This window comes from Lepidochelys olivacea, assembly GCF_965140295.1.
Source record: "Lepidochelys olivacea isolate rLepOli2 genome assembly, chromosome: 2".
In the NCBI taxonomy this organism is placed as follows: Eukaryota; Metazoa; Chordata; order Testudines; family Cheloniidae; genus Lepidochelys; species Lepidochelys olivacea.
Window position 1 is genome coordinate 188,267,676 of NC_140412.1, and position 19,967 is coordinate 188,287,642.

General features: G+C 44.4%; 1 protein-coding gene across 6 annotated transcripts in view; it reads left to right on the forward strand.

Moving 5' to 3' along the window:
- MYRIP (myosin VIIA and Rab interacting protein) overlaps window positions 1-19,967 on the forward strand; it is a 348,736-nt gene that overhangs the window by 280,380 nt on the left and 48,389 nt on the right. For all 6 annotated transcript variants that reach the window (XM_084621621.1, XM_084621618.1, XM_084621622.1 and 3 more), the window contains exons 8-9: window positions 252-401; window positions 18,968-19,145. In XM_084621621.1, coding sequence (XP_084477747.1) covers window positions 252-401; window positions 18,968-19,145 — 328 coding nt within the window. The remainder of the gene's footprint in view (window positions 1-251; window positions 402-18,967; window positions 19,146-19,967) is intronic.

Below are 19,967 nucleotides of genomic sequence, written 5' to 3' on the forward strand. Positions count from 1 at the left end.
TGTTTTAATTCAGTTCTGGTGTTCCTACAGATATTCGATAATGACTTTATTATCTTGCAAACCTCTGACTTCAGATAAGAAGAAATAAGTGCAGGTTGTGAAAATCAAACTTGAATTAGCTGGGGCCGAAGCTAAATGAAAACTCTATTCCACGCTGTTCATCTTGACACAGCCAATGCATTTTGAGCCATATGGCTCTGGGCAGGACTTTCCAGTAACTTTTTTTTTTTTTTTTAATTTCAACCCTACAGATTATAAGAAAGCAAAAAGGTAAAGCTGAGCAGGCGGAGGCTGATTTTGATTGGCCACAGTCCAGAAGCAGCGGTCTGGCATCTGTTGCTGTTTCAGATCAGAGCATGCTGACTTTTCCAGGCAGTCGCAGGGGATCCTACACATTGTGGGTGAGTGACCAAACTCAACCATCTAAATTTTCTGCTGCAAGAAATTGGAAAATAGAGATAGGAGAGATGGGTGTGCTGACTAGAATGTTAAATGCAAATATACAAAGTATGAGCATTAAACCCAAAGAGTAAATGTTGTTTGCATACCACAATCTGATGAGCAGGTGAGATGTAGGGCCCTTGGCCATTCCTGTCACGCTGCCTCTCTCTTTCAACACGCTCTATGCCGGCTTTATGTCAGTGAAGCTTTCCTCTCTGCAAGAGGAATGTTCTCGTGGCCATTTTTGTTAAGTTTTCATCCACTTGGCACTGACGTAGCAGAACAGAGAATGCAGCCCAGGGAGTTTTTTCATTATCATCAATCATCACAGCAAACAGTGGGGGAACAGATGTTGTTGTGCCTGGATGGTAAATGTTGAGGATCATTTTGAAAATCCCCACTCTCGCATGGCTACCCCCACTTTTCTTTCACAGGCTGAACAGGGACTGTGTTCTAGAGTATCCCCTGGATTGAGAGAAATGAATACGTTTCAAGCTAGTCTTTTCCAATATATAGACTACTGCTATGTCCACTGAAGTCAATAGAATCCTTTCCAGTGATTCCACTGTGCTCTGGGTGGGTGATTTAAACCATAACATTGGGATTCTGTCTACACACACTGAGGTGTGCAAAAAGGTTCAGACACAACTTTATGCCTACATTTTTTTCACTGCAGATCTTGAGCCTCTTTTTTGCAGTGAAGACCTCCTACTATATTGGGGAATTTTTGTGGGGGAGGGGGTGCAAATTCCTAATGTTCACCGTTAAGTAAAAACTTGTGTTAGTTGCAGTGGAAACAAGATTGGATTTTTTCTCTAAAATAATTTTTGAAGCTTGGTTTGCTATATTTTGATTCTGTTCAATGTTGTTTCTTGTTTTGTGAGCTGTTAACACAACTCTAAATGTTGATTTTTATTTTGTTTCCTAGCTCTCTAAACGAATAAACTAAACACAGCTGTAGAGTACCGTGTAGGTCCCATGTTCTATTACAAAAGTGTTTTCCCCTCCTTTTGCTTATTTTCTCAGCAAAACATCATTAGCACTTGCTAGGCAGTGAAGAATATCTACACAGGCTACAATAGTAAGATTTCAGTTACAGCAGTAAGGGAAAGTGGGTGAAAATAAGCATCAGTAGTTTCTTTGGATTGGATGTTTTATGCTGAGAGATTCATTTCCCTTTTTAGACTCCCTTGTCACACTTCCCAGGTGTACCCTGGGTTGTGAGGCATCTCACTAGTGAAAACAAGTAAAAGTTTTTATTTAAAGTATAGAGATTCAAGTGACAGCAAGTAGACAAATTGGAAACAAATTGTTACATATGGAATAAAATCATAACACACGTTATAGAACTAGACTTACTTAGCTACTTAGCTGTCTTACAGAGCAGTGCTCACCTGAAGTCTTTCTGCCTTTTTACAGCCAAGTTTGGCAGTGACCCTCCATTCATAAGACAAGTGACTCTGTCAGCTGTCTTCTCAGTGAAAGGTCCCAGGTGCCTGTTCGCTCTCCAGATATATTAGAACAATCCATTGTCCTTATTCATAAAGTGGTTATTTACTGTATACATCTTCCTTGTAGATTTCACAAACACTTTATCAGCATATGACTCAGGCTGCAAATAGGCATATACTGGGACACAGAATGACCAGACGGAGCGATAAGTGTCTGTGACCCCCTGCCTGAAAGGAACCTTCCGAGACATGCCACCTTCTGGATACTGCCTTAACATAATTTTCAGTATGGGCACATAAATTCATAATAATTATCTGTACAGACATTTCTCAACGATTATGATGACCAGTGGGCTACTGGCTGTTGGTAGAGACCTCACACCCTCCTTTAGTGGCTCATGGTGCATATGTCTGACCCAGGGTGTCCCTGTGAAACTATATGTATGTATCCTTCTGCCCTGTTCCTCCGTCACACCCCTCATATGATTCTACAAGCATATCAGACACCGTGATAGCCAACTATTGCACAGCTTGTTTGTGAAACCATGTTGGGGGCTGAAAAAAAAGTAAATCCCCCACTGAGTCAATGAGAGTTTTGCCTTGGGGACTGTAGAGTCAGGGCCTAAAGGAATGCTCTGTTCAAATCTTCAGGTATTATTTTAAAAGTTTTCAATAGCAAACTGAATCCTGCTGTTCCTTTGCATTTAGAGAACTCAACATGCAATCAATACACATCGGGATTCAGTACAGAAATAGCAAACAAGTTCATATCCCTATTTTTGTAATTTCACTTCAGTGAAACTCTTCTTTGTTTTCAGTTGTACTAGACTTGATGGAGACATTTGGACAGACACAACTGGTCATGTTACAGTTGATACCTTTATAATTACCAGCTACAAATCTTTAACTGCCATCAGTTTGTATTGGATATTTAGACATGTTGGGTGCCATATAAGAATTTGAATAGAAGAGAATTAAGCCTGTCAATCTGGATTCTATTGAAACTCTAATCTACCCTCAAATCAGCAAAATATAGCTCAGAGTTCCCAGTCAGTACTTGCGGAATCTGTGGCCGCAACGTGCCTCATGTGGAGCAAGCAGAGACCAGTCAGTGGCCTCATGGTTCTGAATAACAGCTGTGAAATAAACCAGTCATTTTCTAATTTCTCTCTGCTTTTGCTTGGCAAAGATATGAGCCTCAGAGGAGACCTGTATCTGTCTGCAGACTCAAGAAGACTGAACTGCATTCATTTACGAGTTCTCCTTTGAGAAGACTATCTTAATTGACTAGAAACTAGATACTAGAAACTTAATTTTTTGTTCTTAAATGAAAGCATAAGTTCTACAGAAATTGACATTTAGGTGCCCATGCTCACTAGAGAAAGCTTCACACTGACCAGTGATAAGTGAGATTATATAGGCACAAACTAAAAAGACTGTGACCAGTCTAATAGAAGCAGTTTCAGCCTGTTCAGCTCACACCTCTTTCAGATCAATCCCAGACAGAGTATTATCGGGGCCAGAGCTGTATACATAGATCCATCTCCTAATAAGTATTTTGTAGGCAGAGTTTCTTCTGTTTAGGAATTTCTTCACAGCCAACCAATCAAATTCCTCGGTGAATTAAGCAGAAGCAGGTTAGATTAAATCAAGTGGAACAAGAATATGAACAGGGAATGAAAGATGCACAGAATACGGGAGAGAGATAGGACAACTATCTTTGTTTTGTAATGCAAAACTGGCAAATTACCATATGTGCAAAAAGTGTATTCCTTTTGTATGTAAGATGGTAACACATTGAATTTAATCAGGATGATAGACCTAATCATATACAGTTGTTTAAACCGATTGCATGCTACAGCAGAAGGCATTAAAAATCCACATTTACCCACACATTTTATTACAGATATCACCTATCTAAGTATAGAGGGAAATTGTTGTAGTCTTAAATACCACTATGTTCTAACTGATGTGAAACACTGACTTTTAATGTCGAGCACTGTACATGTCTGATCTGTCTCTGCTGGAAAATGCCGCTGGGCGGTCGGCATGACCTCCCCAATTGTCCAAAATTACTTGTTTCTAAATAATAGTTAGTTTAGTTAAGGCAGAGTTTTGTAGTTCTGATATAAATAGTGTATGAATACAGCCCAAGTTATAAATCCAGGGCAACAAAGTAAATAGAAACAGACTGTATGACATATTTGACTGTTTTGATTTTGGAAAAATGTGTTGATCTCCATATATATGTATTTTTAAAAGTATCTCTTCTGAAATATATTCTCATTGCTTAATTGTAAGTACTATGCTGTGGCACTAGCTATAAAATACCTTCTTTCTTCTCAAACTTCCTCAAGGTCTCATGCCAACGTAAAATTGCTGATATAAGACTGAATGTTGTATTCCTTGTGTCCCCTAAAAAGAGATGGATGACTCCATCTGTTTGTCATTAGCACTGTTTGGTGCAACAGATAATGTTAAGATGACAGGAATTTTGAATAATGGATAGGTTATTTTGTATCCTTTCAGTATATTCCATTACTATAAGTCACTGCAACTTAAAGCAAACAACCATTTGGTGTATTGATGGAATGCAGGCATCCCAATGTGCTGTAACTGGTATATAAGTGGTCTTTATCTTTTGGCTAAAATAATGCTAATGTAAACAGAAATTCATTTTTAATTTAATGTATTTAAAACAGCTCAGCACAGAGGAAAGAGGAGTATTTCATTAAAATCCACATTATTGATGCAGTCCAGGGGAAACAGAAATGTGCAAGTTAAGCTAATTATGTGAAAAATAAGGGAGTCGAACTATTAACAGTTGTGGGTTAGTTGTGTTTCAGGTTCATCAACATGTTTTAACTCTTTGGTTCTGTTCCGCTTCAGACACTAACTTAGAATGATGGTTCGATAACCATTTCAATCACATTGAACCTGTTTGAACCAGTTCAGGTACATTTCCTGCAGATTAATGTCACACGCTCTTATGCTTGCTTTGTAACTTCTAGCAAAAGAATACGATAAATATTTCTTTATAGAAAAATTATTTTAAAACAAGTTATTTCCATGCATTAGTAAAACATCCTTCAGAACTCTGTCAGTCATATTTTGACTGCTGAAGTGACAAAATGAATTTCAGCCTAGAAAATGCCCTTTCTACATTGACTTGCAGAGCAGGAACCAAGCACCCTCAGTGGTGGAAGGGAGGTGTTCTGGGAGTTATAGTTCCCTTCTATGGGCAGTCCTCAACTGGGCATGACAGGATAACTACCAATCCCAGAACCTCTCTCTGCCTCACCTCCTTCAATGGCTTCTTGGGAAGTTTAGTCTCTCTCTCTCTCTCTCTCTCGGGGTGAAGCAGAGAAAGACCCTTCCTCAGCAAACCCAAAAGACCCTTCCCCAGTGCCTGATTATTGAACCTATGATTTTGAACTGGTTACAGATTTTTGTTTTTTTGGGATTGGTTCCAGTTCAGGTTCAATGCGATTCAGAGGTTTTCAGTTCCAATTCAGTTTCCGGTTCTCTCAAAAACCGTCTCTGAACTGCTTTTCAGGTGTGGGTTCGGTTTGACTCCTTGTGAGGAATACAATATGCTGAGAGTTATTCACTTGTTTAAACGATTTGCTTGACAAAAGGAAGGGGCTGAAAATCTGCAGTCCTTACTTGGCTCTTATTCAAACAAAATACGCATTGAAATCAGTGGAAGCTGGAAGTGTTCAGCACCTCTTAGCATTTGTCCCAAACTTTATACAAAGTATTAAAACGTTTCAAAGAAAGTATAAAAAAGTGGATCCTATGTAGCAGACATAACAGGACAGCAGCATGAAGCAAAGAAAGGATTACAAAGCAGCAAATATATGCCAGCTAAACCGATTCACATCTTTTAACTACTGTACATCATAAAACATGCTATAGAAATACATGTAAAATGTATTGTATAAATATAAAAATACAGATAAAATATAAACAGGTGTTTAGACATAATCTGGTATCTATTGTTTAGAATAATTGAAACATTCTCCAGAATGTGTTGCATGGACATTCTCCCAATCACCTGGGTGCCAATCACCTGGTTTTCAATGTGTTAGCTCCTGTCAGTTTTCTCCTTTCTCCAGCAGCAGCACCTCAGCAAATTATTTACTTTTGGAAAAAAAATTTTAAATTGTAATTACAAGATGCTCATCCCTGAGTTAAAGGATTGTATAGGGTGAGGTTTTTATCTATTGTATCTAGATGCTGAAGTACAGTGAAATAAGAGAGGGATGAGAAAATAAAACAAAAGTGACTGTCACCTTCCTAGAATTCAGTCAAATGTGCTTGTAATATTTTTATTAATCCTCATTTTAGCTTTCAGATAGAAATGAGAAGTTTTTCTTCGAGTGCTTGCTCATATCTATTCTAGTTAGGCGTGTGTGCACGCCGCGTGCATGGATGTCAGAAACTTTTCCCTAGCAGCTACCCGTCGGGCTGACTGTGGATCCCCCTGGAGTCTCTCTGATATGGCACTCTATATATGACCGTGCCGGCCCAACCCCCCTTCAGGTCCTTCTTACCGCCAGTGACAGTTGTTGGAACAATGGTCTCTTGCTCTCAAGTGCTCCACTGCTCCCTGGCTGTCCTACTTATCTTTGTATATAGTTACCCATTGTTAGTTAATTATTATCTTTAGTTGTTAAATATAGTCTTTAGCAGTTAGGGGGTTTTCCCTTCAACGAGTGCCCCACGGGGCTCCAGGGCATGCTGTCCCAGGGCTTCAAATCTTATAGCCCCTGCGGCAAGCCTATGCCCAGAGGTGACCCCCGCGACTCCTGTCTTCGGTGTCTGGGAGAGGCCCATCAGGCAGATAAGTGCAAAATTTGCAAGGCATTCAAAAACCGCACACTAGAAAGAAGAGGGATATTCAACTAAAACAACTCCTCATGGAGTCTGCTCCCCGTCCGCCACAAGACCCAGCCCCGAGCGCCTCAGTGCGGTGCGCTCCTGCAGCAGTGCAGTCTTCAGCACCGACAAAGGACTCGGCACACCCCCCTAGGGGTCAGCGATCCCCCAGGGCCCAGAAGTGTTCCCCCCGGCACCCCTCCTACTCCCCGGCTGCCCGTAAAAAGCAGGCCATAGGAAAGCTTCCATAAAGGCTTGAGGCGGATGCCATACCCCCAGCAGGGCACGGTGTGGATCACAGCCATAAGACTGACAGCTCTCCAGTAGGCCTCAACCTGCATGGGCCTCCGTCCCCCCAGGAAGCCCCACACAGCCAGACTCCCTGCAGGTAGAGGAGGTCATGCTGCCCTCCACACCGGACACCTTTGAGGCTGCTAGAGGGCTCATTGAAATGATGGCGTCCAAGTCCCCGGTCTCAAGGCCTCCACCATCTTGAGCCCCAGTACCATCAAGAGGCAAACCGGCAATGTTTGGGCTGTCTGCCCCCAGACCACCATCACTGCACCATTCTGAGTCCCGGAACTGCTCCGAGTCCCAGCACCGCACGTATGCTACGCGCCGGTCTGACTTGCGGCACTACTCCAACTCACATCACTGGTCTCACAGCCCTGATCCTCAAGGTCTGGGTTATGCTGTGACTCGTGGCACTGCTCAGACTGATACCATTCCACACAGCAGCATCGCTCCTCATCGCGGCACCGCTCTCCATCGCGGCACGGCAGCAGTCGCGGTTGCACTCTCGATGCTACTCCCCATCAAGGCGAAGCCCAACTTCTAGGTGCCAGTCAATCTCACAGTACCGCTCTCCACAACGGCACCGCCGGTCATCATCCGGATCTCGTCATTCCTCACGGTACCCATTCCTCCAGTCGGGGGACGTGGAGCCTTCCTTGGCTCAGCCACCCACTGCCCCTACTTGGTCGTCCCCCTCCCAGTCACCCTCCCTTAGGTCAGGCAGCGCATCAGGAGCATCGGAGGTACCCCGATCAGGTCCAGGCAGTCTTGGACAGGACGCTTCAGCACCCCACTGGCAGCCCAAGTGGCAGTTCTGGACTGCCTGGGCGTACCACCAGATCCAGGGCACCCCTCCCGGCGTCCCTCCGCCATCACATTCTTGATGTGGGTTGTGTCTTCCCGAGGCAACCCTCAACCTCAACCCTCCTCCAGACCCCATACAAACTCTGGACCCAGCCCCACCGCTGGTGGAGGCTGCTCCCGGTGTTCAGGAGGAACTGGACCCAGCAGACCAAGGGGCTGTTTCGGACCCGGTCCTGCCGGTCATATCCTCTTCATCTTCCCCTGACAGGGCAGTGGCGGGTACGTCCACATCCGGCCCACCATCCGTGGACTACAGGGCCCTGCAGGAACGGGTGGCCCTGATCATGAACCTCCAGGTGGAAGAGGTGGTAGAAGAAGAGGACCCTATGGTGGACATTCTGACACCAGAAGGACCTTCTAGGGTAGCCCTGCCAGTTGTAAAAACTATACAGTCAAATGCCAAAACAATCTGGCAAACTCTGGCCTCCATTCCCACCATGGCCAAAGGGGCCAAAAGAAAGTACTTTGTCCCCACTAAGGGTTATGGATATCTTTTCACCCATCCCCCACAATGCTCCCTGGTGGTGGACGCAATAAATGAAAAAGAAAGGCAGGATCAGCAGGGGCCCACCCCTAAATCAAGAGATGCGAAACACCTGGATCTCTTTGGGAGAAAGGTTTATTGTATGGGTGGCCTCTCCCTCCAGATCGCTAATCAACTTGCAATCTTTAGCAGATACAGCTATAATTTCTGGTCTGCTATTCAGAAGTTCAAGGAGCTTCTCCCATCTGATTCACGGCTGGAACTAGGAGCCATTAGTGAGGAGGGCAGACTGGTGGCCCAGACTTCTCTCCAAGGTTCCCTGCATGCCACGGACATGGCAGCACGTACACTGGCATCTGGCATCACCATGTGGCATAATGCCTGGCTCCAGTGCTCAGATCTCCCGCTGGAAGTTCAGCAAATGATCCAGGGCCTCCCGTTCAATGGTCAGGGCCTCTTCGCTGAACAAACCAGTTCTAGATTGCATAGCCTGATGGATTCACACAATACCGTTAAGTCTCTCGGTGTGCATACCCTGACGACTCAAAGAAAGCCATTTAAGCCCCAGCCCACCCAGCAGTGGTCTTTCTCCACTAGACCCAGGCAGGACTTCTCCTGCAGGAGGAGCAGATACACTCGGCGTAGGCCACCGTGCCTTCCTCCTGGACAAGGCCAGGGACAGTCCAAGCCCCCTCCGGGCTCTAAGCGCCCTTTTTGAAGATGATCACGAGGACGGATTACCAGTCCACAACCCGGCCAGCTATCCTCCTTTTCTGAACCGTCTATCCTTCTTCTACCATGCATGGTCCCTTATTACATCAGACCAGTGGGTCCTCCGCATGATAGAGGCGGGCTATTCTATCCACTTCTTCTCCTTCTCACCCCCATTGCCCCATCCCTCTTCAGGGACCCCTCTCATGAGCAACTCCTTATCCAGGAGGTCCAGTCCCTCCTCACTCTAGGAGCCATGGAGGAGGTGCTGCAGGAACTCAGAGGCAAGGGTTTCTACTCACGCTATCTCCTCGTCCCCAAGGCAAAAGGGGACCTACGGCCCATTCTGGACCTCAGGGAACTCAACAAGTACATCGTCAACTTGAAGTTATGCATGGTCTCCTTGAGCACGATCATTCCCTCACTGGATCCAGGAGACTGGTACGCCGCCCTCAATATGAAGGACGCTTATTTTCACTTTTCAATCACCCCATCTCACAGACATTTTCTCATCTTTGTTGTGAACAAGATGCATTATCAGTTCACGGCCCTTCCGTTCAGCCTGTGCATGGCTCCTCACATCTTCACCAAATGCATGATGGTTTTGGCAGCTTTTCTTCGCCTCCGTCACGTGCATGTCTACCCGTACCTGGACTACTGGCTCATACAAGGCCGGTCTCACCAGCACGTAGAATCACAGGTGCAAATGGTCAGAGACATGTTTGACCGCTTGGGCATCATTCTCAATGTCAACAAGTCTGTTCTCACCCCAACCCGAACAATAGAATTTATTGGGGCAGTCCTGGATGTGAACCAGGTGAGAGCATTCCTCCCAGAGGCCCAACGTCTAGCCCTCGCGCACATAATCACCAGCCTTTGAGGCAGTGTCTCAAGCTGCTGGGCCACATGGCGTCCTGCACTTACGTGGTGCAGCATGCCAGGTTGCAGCTCAGGCCCCTGCAGGCATGGCTTGCGTCCGTATACCACCCCGGCCGCAACAGTTTGGACATGGTGCTCACCGTTCCGGGACATACCCTCGATTCTCTCCATTGGTGGCTGGACCCCCACATGGTGGGTGCTGGGGTTCCATTCCACGCTCCCCGGCCCACTCTGACCCTGGTAACGGATGCATCCACACTAGGCTGGGGACCGCATCTCAGGAACCTGGTGACTCAGGGCCTATGGCAAATAGAGGACCTGGCTCTGCATATCAACATCAAGGAACTCAGGGCTATCCGCCTCACATGCCAAGCATTCCTGTCCTGCTTCCAGGGTCGTTGTATAGCGGTGCTGACCGACAATACCACAGCCATGTTTTATATAAACAAGCATGGCAGAGCCCGGTCGTCTCCTCTCTGTCAGGAAGCCCTCCTACTATGGGAATTCTGTCTAGCCCACTCCATCCTTCTCCAAGCTTCATACCTGCCGGGCGTTCAGAACGTACTGGCTGACAGCTTGAGTAGATGTTTCCTTACACATGAATGGTCGATTCGTCTGGACATTATCCACTCCATCTTCCACAGCTGGGGGTTTCCCAAAATCAGTCTGTTTGCCACGCGGGCCAACAGGAAGTGTCCAACCTTCTGCTCCTTCCAGGGTCACAGCCTGGGTTTGATTGCAGATGCCTTCCTGACTCCATGGTCCGGTCAACTACTATACGCCTTCCCGCCATTTCCACTCATCCACAAGGTGCTTATCAAGGTTCACAGGGACAAGGCAGACATCATACTGGTGGCCCCAGCTTGGCCTCACAGTGCTGGTACTCCACCCTCTTGGACCTGTCAATCTGGTCCCCAGTGCGTCGACCTCTCACTCCCGATCTCATCTCACAGAATCACGGTCGTCTCCTCCACCCGGACCTCCAGTCACTCCACCTCATGGCCTGGAGGATCCATGGTTGAACCAGGCAGAGCTTGCCTGTTCGGACCCGGTGAGGCAGGTGCTCCTGGAAAGCCTCAAACCTTCTACCAGGATCATGTACAAAGCAAAGTGGAAAAGGTTTTCTATTTGGTGTGCCCAACGGCAGGTGCCCCCACTTCAGGCTTCAATTCCGTGCATCCTGGACTATCTGGTGCACTGGAAAGACCAGCGCCTGGCATTTGGTTCTCTTAAGGTCCATCTCGCAGCTATCTCTGCATTCCGGGTGCTTCCGGGAGCTCTGTGTTTGCACACCCCATCGTGGGACGTTTCCTAAAGGGACTGGAAAAGATCCATCCCCCGATGAAGCCCCCTGTGCTGGCCTGGGACATTATTTAGTCCTTTCTCGTCTCATGGGTCCTCTTTCTGAGCCGTTAGCTTCCTGCTCACTCCTCTACCTCTCCCTCTCCTGGAAGGTTGCCTCTCTAGTGGCCACTACCTCAGCACGACGCGTTTCTGAGCTATGGGCCCTCACGTGTGAGCCACCGTATACCATCTTTCATAAAGACAAAGTACAGCTTAGGCCTCACCCAGCCTTCCTGCCAAAAGTCGAATCCCGTTTCCATGTCAGCCAGGATATTTTCCTGCTAGTTTTCGACCCAAAACCGCACACCAACCTTCAAGATGCAGCAGCTGCATTCACTGGATGTTAGATGGGCACTCGCCTTCTACGTAGATCCAACAAAACCGTTCCGTGAAACAACCCAGTTGTTCGTCGCTATAGCAGAACGAATGAAAGGTGTGCCGGTCTCTTCCCAGCGGATATCCTCCTGGATCACTGCGTGTATTTGCGCTTGTTATAACTTGGCGAACGTCCCTCTGCCTGTTGTTAATGCTCACTCCATGAGAGCTCAGGCCTCATCAACAACTTTCCTGGCACATTTACCCCTCCAGGAAATCTGCAGGGCTACCACATGGACTTTGGTGCACACCTTCACGTTGCACTACGCCATCGTCCACCAATCTCGTAATGATGCGGCCTCCAGCAAGGCAAATTCTTCTGTCTGCAATACCTTGACTCCGACCCCACCTCCAAGGTAAAGCTTGGGAGTCACCTAACTGGAATTGATATGAGCAAGCACTCAAAGAAGAAAAAACGGTTACTCACCCTTTTTGTAACTGTTGTTCTTCGAGATGTGTTGCTCATATCTATTCCATTCCCCACACACACACACACACCTTCCCCTCTGTCAGAGATGCCAGCAAGAAGGAACTGAAGGGGGGTCGGGCCGGCAGGGTCATATGTAGAGCGCCATATCGGCGCCACTCCAGGGGGCTCCACAGCCGGCCCGACGGATAGCTGCTAGGGAAAAGTTTCCGACATCAATGCACACGGCGCGTGCACACACCTAACTGGAATAGATATGAGCAACACATCTCGAAGAACAACCATTACAAAAAGGGTGAGTAACCGTTTTTTATCGAGTGATGAATAAACTTCCATTCTTTTCTTTTTTGGGGTGGCGTTGGGAAGAAGAGAGCAATAGAAAAATGGATATATTTATATCTCCCCTGAAAATATTCAGGTAAATAAAAATACTCCTGTTGATCCCATGTAAATACATTCCAAAATGTGCCCAAAGAACTTTAACCCCTCATTCAGACATTGTAAGAGCGATTTAAAAAAGTTGAGGTTACACTGACGGTCCTTTGTGTAGTTTATTTATAAACCAGGGTTCACGAACATTCGCTCTCCAATAGTGTTATAGCAGTGAGCGTTATAAAGTGTACATTTGTATTCATTACGTGATAGGAGACATTGTGTGCGGACAGCGTTACCAGTCCCCTCCAATCAGTTAAGAACCACACTGTCTTCTTCTTATGTTGAAACCTCCCAATGAACTGTCTGTGTATAGAAAAAGCAGTGCCATTCCAATACAGTCAGTTCTGTCCATCAAAAGACAGCTCTAATCATTCATTAGGAACGAAGTGCCTGGTATTTTTTTCCTAACAAATATTCTTACAGCAGAATGCCACTAGACAGGATTTTACAGGAAGAGAGTGGCCTCATCACAGCAAAGTGTCTGCAAATTTCTGTCAATACTATAACCTTAGTTTCCAATCTGTGACATATTGCACTAAGATTGTACAGTGATTTGCACCTTGCAACAACCAAAGAAGAAAAAAGTATATGCAGGTCACAAAACTGAATGACATGTTTGGTTACAGTGCCACCTGCTGGTGTGTTTATTGATTGCACTGAATGAAGGTTGATGTACTTTTTAAAAATTATTCCATTGTGGCTAGGAAGCTTTATAGTTAGTTTAAAAAAAAAATGGAACACTTACAGTTATTGATCCACTTGGAGAAACGGAACTTTTGGCTAAAAAAAGAAAAAAAAATGAACCAAGATAGTTAAGTCCCAAGCAGACTGTGAAGAGCTACAAAAGGATCTCTCAAAACTGGGTGACTGGGCAACACAATGGCAGACGAAATTCAGTGTTGATAAATGCAAAGTAATGCACACTGGAAAACATAATTTCAGCTATACATATAAAATGATGGGGTCTAAATTGGCTGTTACCACTCAAGAAAGAGATCTTGGAGTCATTGTGGATAGTTCTCTGAAACCATCCACTCAATGTGCAGCGGTAGTCAAAAAAGCAAACAGAATGTTGAGAATCATTAAGAAAGGATAGATAATAAGACATAAAATATCATATTGCCTCTATATAAATCCATGGTAGAGATTAATAAGATTGGGACTTTTCATCTTGAAAAAGAGACGAGAAAGGGAGGGATACGATAGAGGTCTATAAAATCATGACTGGTGTGGAGAAAGTAAATAAGGAAGTGTTATTTACTCCTTCTCATAACACAAGAACTAGGGGGCACCAAATGAAATTAATAGGCAGCAGGTTTAAAACAGACAAAAGGAAGTATTTTTTCACACCACGCACAGTCAACTTGTGGAACTCCTTGCCAGAGGATGTTGTGAAGGCCAAGAGTATAACAGGGTTCAAAAAAAGAACTAGATAAATTCATGGAGCATAGGTCCATCTGTGGCTATCAGCCAGGATGGACAGGGATGGTGTCCCTAGCCTCTGTTTGCCAGAAGCTGGGAATGGACGACCAGGGATGGATCACTTGATTACCTGTTCCGTTCATTTCCTCTGGGGCACCTGGCGTTGATCACTGTCTGAAGACCCAGATACTGGGCTAGATGGACTTTTGGTCTGACCCAGTAGGGGGCCTTTCTTATTTCTGTGTGTCGTTTGGCGTGGTAGGTGCACTAACCGCAATTCAGTTTGGCCAACTGCAAAGAGCCCATTGCTATGGTAGATGGCTAATCTTGCTACAGATCAAGCAGACACTCTCTGCCTTTAATACCTACATTTATTATTATTTTTATTTGCATTACTGTAGCATCTAGGTGTCCTAGTCATGGACCAGGACCCCATTGTGCTAGCTGCTGTACAAACATGGAACAGTCTTGCGCCACTAAAATCAAACTTTATACACTCAGGATACATTTTTTAAAAGCACCTAAGTCCCATTTTCAAAAATTGACATAGGAGCCTAAACCTGACTGAAAATCAGTGGGATGAAGGGCAGATTTTTAAAGATATTTAGCTGCCTAAAGATACAGATAGGCGGCTACTGAGATTTTCAAAAGCCCCTATACGCCTGACTCCCATGGGTGCCTAATACCTTTAAAAATCTGACCCTAAGTTCCTAAGAGTCCAAGTCATTCTTTCAAAATGGGACTTATGGGTTGTTTGCATGGTGGGGTAATGTGCATTCCTGGGGTGTTATTTCTAAAGCACACTAACGTTGCTCATTAATTCATCTGTGTAGACCCTGCTGGTGTGCACTAAAGATTCCTTCGGGCACTTTAATATAGTGCTGTAATGTATGTGCCAAACTCAAGTAACAATACTTGGCACAGGGGATGGTGCAGGACTAAGGAGAATAAATCTTATTCCTAGATTGTAGAGCCACTTTACAGCCACTACTGCAGATTCAAAGCTTCAGTAGCCTCTGCTTGGGTTACATCTCCCGTAGGTGGGGCACATTGCCAGTGGATCTACATAGTTGCAGATATGTCACGCTCAACCCCAACCACCTTTCAGTATCTGTGTATACGGAAGCACACCCAGGCGCCAGCCCTTACCTGAGCTCCTTAAATCCCATCCCATAATACTCTGGTTCTTCTATGACCAATGGCATCTGTTGATCTGCCACTAAATGCCTAACTCTCAGGTTGCCCTCACCATTAATTGTGGAGGAACCAAAAGCAGATCCCAAATCATCCATGGCTCAGAACTCATCATAAATGTATGTCATATTACAGAAATGGAACCTGTTGACACATGTTCTAGCTAAATGCCTGCTTCTGTGTTTTGGATGCTGAAGAAGCCATTTAGCTGAAGTATCTCGGCCAAATTTAGTCTGTTTTCTTCTCATCTCAGGACATGCTTCTCTTCCCCTTTCTTCCTGCACTGCACATGAATGCTGACTCCTTTTTATCTATAGCTGCCTGGGTTTCTGGTGCTTGCACCAGTGATTTTAACTGTTACCAATTTCAATTATCCCCCTGGTTATCTTAATAAAACACAATCTTATTACCTAGCTTCTAACCCCAATCTAAAGCTGACATCAGCAATGCGAAATAGCTTCACAAGGGCTTTTTTGAATGCAGTCAGCTCCATTGAATTCAAACCTCTCCCGATCCAGGAGTAAATGGAGCTTTGAATAAGCAGCATGGAGTGCTGGTTTGGCAGCAAGCTGTTAGGTCTCTGCTGCCCGCGCTTCCGTCCTTGGACTGGAATGCTGAATTAGGGGATTTGGACATGATGGATGGACTTGTTCTCTTCTGAGCTTTGCCTGACTTTCTTCTGTCCTTGAGCCCTTTGGGACATCACATGGCATCACCAAAAAGGGGAGGGGAAGGAGTAGCTCCGGTAGAGCAACCTGAGGCAGATGCTGATGCCAAGCCCATAAAGAGCAAAGAAGGGACGAAGGTGGCCTGACGCTAGCCTTGGCTGAGGCCCCTTTCTCCATCCTGCTCTTGTTGGAGGTTTCCTGGGGAACAGCAGTTGTGGTTGCATAGCACCAGTCTCCTTGTATGAACTTGCCCAAGTTCATACAACAAGTTAGTGGCAGAGCTTGCTATGGACCCCATATCTCCTGATTTCCCACCAGAATGCAGTGAAATTAAAATAACTTTACTAGTTTTATCTGATGAAATTTTGAAGAGTAGAATGAAATCCAAGTATAAAGCAAAACTCTACACCAAAAGCAGTTAGTGTAACTGTTGGCACCATGTTTTAATAGTGGAACTTTTAAAACAAGTCCAGGGGCTAGATCCTCAGCTGGTTTAAACCAGGTGACGATCTGGTCCAAGGTCTAAAATGGCTTACATATAGATATGTCTTTTGAAATTGACTGGGCTCCAAAGGTGTAATGTTGTTTTTTGTTAATGGTTAAAGTGATTAATATGAAATAATTCCTCTTTCTGATAAAATACCCTGTTGTCTATAAAGGTCTTTCCAGGGAGTAAATGACTGGCTGACTTCAAGGGAGATGGTGCTGCTGACTGTGCTTTCAAATGCACAAAGTAAACACACTCAAAAGTACAGAAAAAAGTTTTCCTTCTCTAATTTATTTCAGTTGTCGTAACTGCCATAGTACATATGTTTTTTCTAGTTGCAACTATTACCATTTAAGGTAATGTTCACTGAAGTCACACAGATTGGTTCAGCTTCAGAACAGTTTCCTTTAATTTAAAAAAAAAAAAATTGGCTTAGCCCAACTTTTTAAAATTCCGCGTGAGAGAGCTTTACTTGTACTCTATATACAGGTATTTAGAGGTATGTGTCATTTATTTTCACATGTTGAAGATTTTTGTTATATAAGTGAATACCATCCAGTGCAACTCACAATTATTTTATACAATGTTCTCAGTTCTCAGGGGTCTATTAATTAACATGTGCCATTGAGCTGAAATGGAATACTCCAGTGTATCGTGCTAGAACTTGTGGCTCTGCATTGGCAGTGTTAACAATATTACAAAGCCTTTACAATGTTAAGGAAGGTTCAAATCTAGGACAATATTCTGGCATTTTCCCAGATCCTCGAAGTCCTGAAGCCCCACTAATCCCTCTTGCTTGATTCATTGCCTTTTTACTAATTCCCTTATGAAATCATAGAACTAAGCCAAGAGTACTGAGTGATTCACAATTAATTCCTCTGGCATGGGGGAATCCCTAGCGGGCATAGGGATGCTTCTGGCAGGAGCGGGGGCCGTGGCCAGAGAAGCAGCACTTGGCAATCTCTAGGCAGCATATTGGCCCCTAAGGGGCTGCTACAAGCCAAAGGGATTTAGACCAGCCCTGATGCTGCCCCAGGGATCATTTGGAGTGAGGGACAGAGTGGAAACAAAAATAGCTTAAAGTAAACTTTGCCACCTCTTTCATCCCTGCTCATGTGAAGCAGATCTCTGATGCAGCTGAGGGTCTGGCCCTTTCAGATTAACTGCTTTGGTCAAGTGTTTGGACACCAGTTGAAAAATACAGAGCCCTAAAAATGTCACCAACCCCTGCATAAAGATGCTGCACAACTTCAAAGCAAATCCTTTCATTTGACCGGGGCCTACAAAGACAATCCCTTGCTTGTACTCTCTAATGACAGAGATTTTAGTCCACAAGAGTGAACTGGAAATAGTAGGCTGCCGTTGGTAAATGCAGTGTCTATGGCATTCAGGCTGTCTAAGAACACGCTGTAATTGGAAGCAAAATTATCTGTTAACAAAAATTGTGCAGCTAAACAATATTGACTGATAATCAACAAAAATTTTGAAGTCAAGTGCCTGAAGTTAGGGTTCTTTATCCAAATTTCTACACCTAAATAAGTGGCCTGATTTGTAGAAATAAATGGCCTGAGCGCCCACAAATCCCTGTGCAATCCATGGGAGCTGCAGGTGCTTGGCATCTCTGCAAATGAGGCAACAATTTAGATGCCTAAATATAGAGCCGCAAACCTAATAATAGGACTCAAGTTCTAAAACTTCCAGCAGAGTGCATGGGTATCCCACCAACCCCCCCAAAAAATGATTGTTTACAAAATAAGAGGGTGGTATACACCTTTATATTTCATTGTATTTTCTCATTTGGTTCACTGGGCCCTCACTCTACCCCCACTGTTGTGTAATGTCATTATCTGGTGCTGTGGCTAAACATGAACTAAAATGACTGACCTGCTTATTTGGTTCCTAAAGAAAACACCTTCCCCACAGATATGGAATCACTGCTCCATCTCAGTAGTACCTTGTCTCATAACTTACATTCCCTTTGAATGATCTGCTATAACAGACCCTGTGTTAGAAATGGGTAGCAAACACAGTATAAGAATTTGTGGAGTCCATTGCCTGGATCCTGCTCTGTTCTGCTCTTGGTTTATGTGCGTTCCCTGGCAGGCAGAAGAATCCAAGAATTAAAGCTGCTGGAGATGCAGGTTTATTTTGGTTTTTCTGTTCGATTTTCTTTTCTTTTCTTTTAACCTCTTAAATTTGGCGCCACTGGAAGCAGTACATCAGAATGTTCTGTGTCACTGTTCTGGGCTTGTCCCTGGCTAACATGTAAGTGGACTGATGCTTTCAAGCAGCACTCCCAGACTGACAAATTCATACTGCTTCACCTTGGGTAACTACTTTTAATCTTGTGCCTAGCAATACAAACAAATCTCTGCCTTCCTCACAGGAAGCAATAGCATTTTAAATGCATGTAAACGTGCTGTCCAAGCCCAAGAATGTTGTTTTGAACTAATAATATTCCATTCTCAGGCTAATTTCATTCCCTGCACTTCTTTGACATGCACTTACCCAATTAGCAGAATGTTACTGTTTACTGCTAATTTGAATTAATACTTCAATAGTTGGCTACTTCTATTTTTAGATAATGTTCTTTGAATTTTATTTCAACAGAGGTCTCAGTCTGCATTCTCACTGACTAGTGAAGATACACCAAGCAAAGATCTGGACCTGGTGTCTTCTATGCCTGAGATTCTCTGGAGGCAGCAGAAAGGCCTAGTCAGGAGACAGAGGGAACACAAACTGTCTGCGTTACCTAGCTGGAAAAGTGTGGACAGACTGAATGAAACAAGTAAATATTTATAGTACCAGTATGACACTTTCTTCTGTTTTTCCTGTTGAGCAAATTAAACTTGAAGTAAGCACCCAGTCCTGCTCCTATTGAAGTCAGTGGCAAAGCTCCCATTGACTTCACTGAGAGCTGGGTCAAGCACTAAATGGAAAAAGAAAAAGCCTGCACTAACTTTGTGATGCCTAGTATGACGACAATAATCAAACAATGACACTAATTATGATACTACTAGTTTTCCCTGAATAAGGACTTCAGAATTTGGCCCTTGGTGCATAAAATGACAATAAAGTAATAGTAAACAGTGAGCTAATGAAATATTCATTGCTGTGCTAACTTCTGCTCCAGGTAACCTCTTGTCATTCATATAGAAAGTGTTATTCTTTTGGGTAGGATTCCTGTCCAAGGCCTGGATTCAGCAGAGCATTTAAGCCTGTGCTTAAAGTTAAGCACCCATTTAAGTCCCACTGAAGTCAATGACACAGTCATTTAGTACTTAGCAATTACTTAACCATAGCTTAGTGACAAGTTGATACAATTACTTTCTAAGGGTCCCTTGCTCAGACTAGTTCCTGTTTGTCGTCTGAGTTCACTGTTGAGATAACACACGGGTGTCCTGTAGAGGCTATTTGATATTTAATAGGTATCGCATTGACTTATGAGTAAACCCACCTGCCCTGGTTTGCAGCTTTTGGTTAAAACACACAAAGTCCAAGAGGATCTCAACCAGTAGCTTAGTATAGTAGTAGTAAACACCAGCAGTCTGATTCCCCACTGCCATGCACCTTGATTAGTTAGTTATACCTGTGAAAAGTGGGTGTAAAT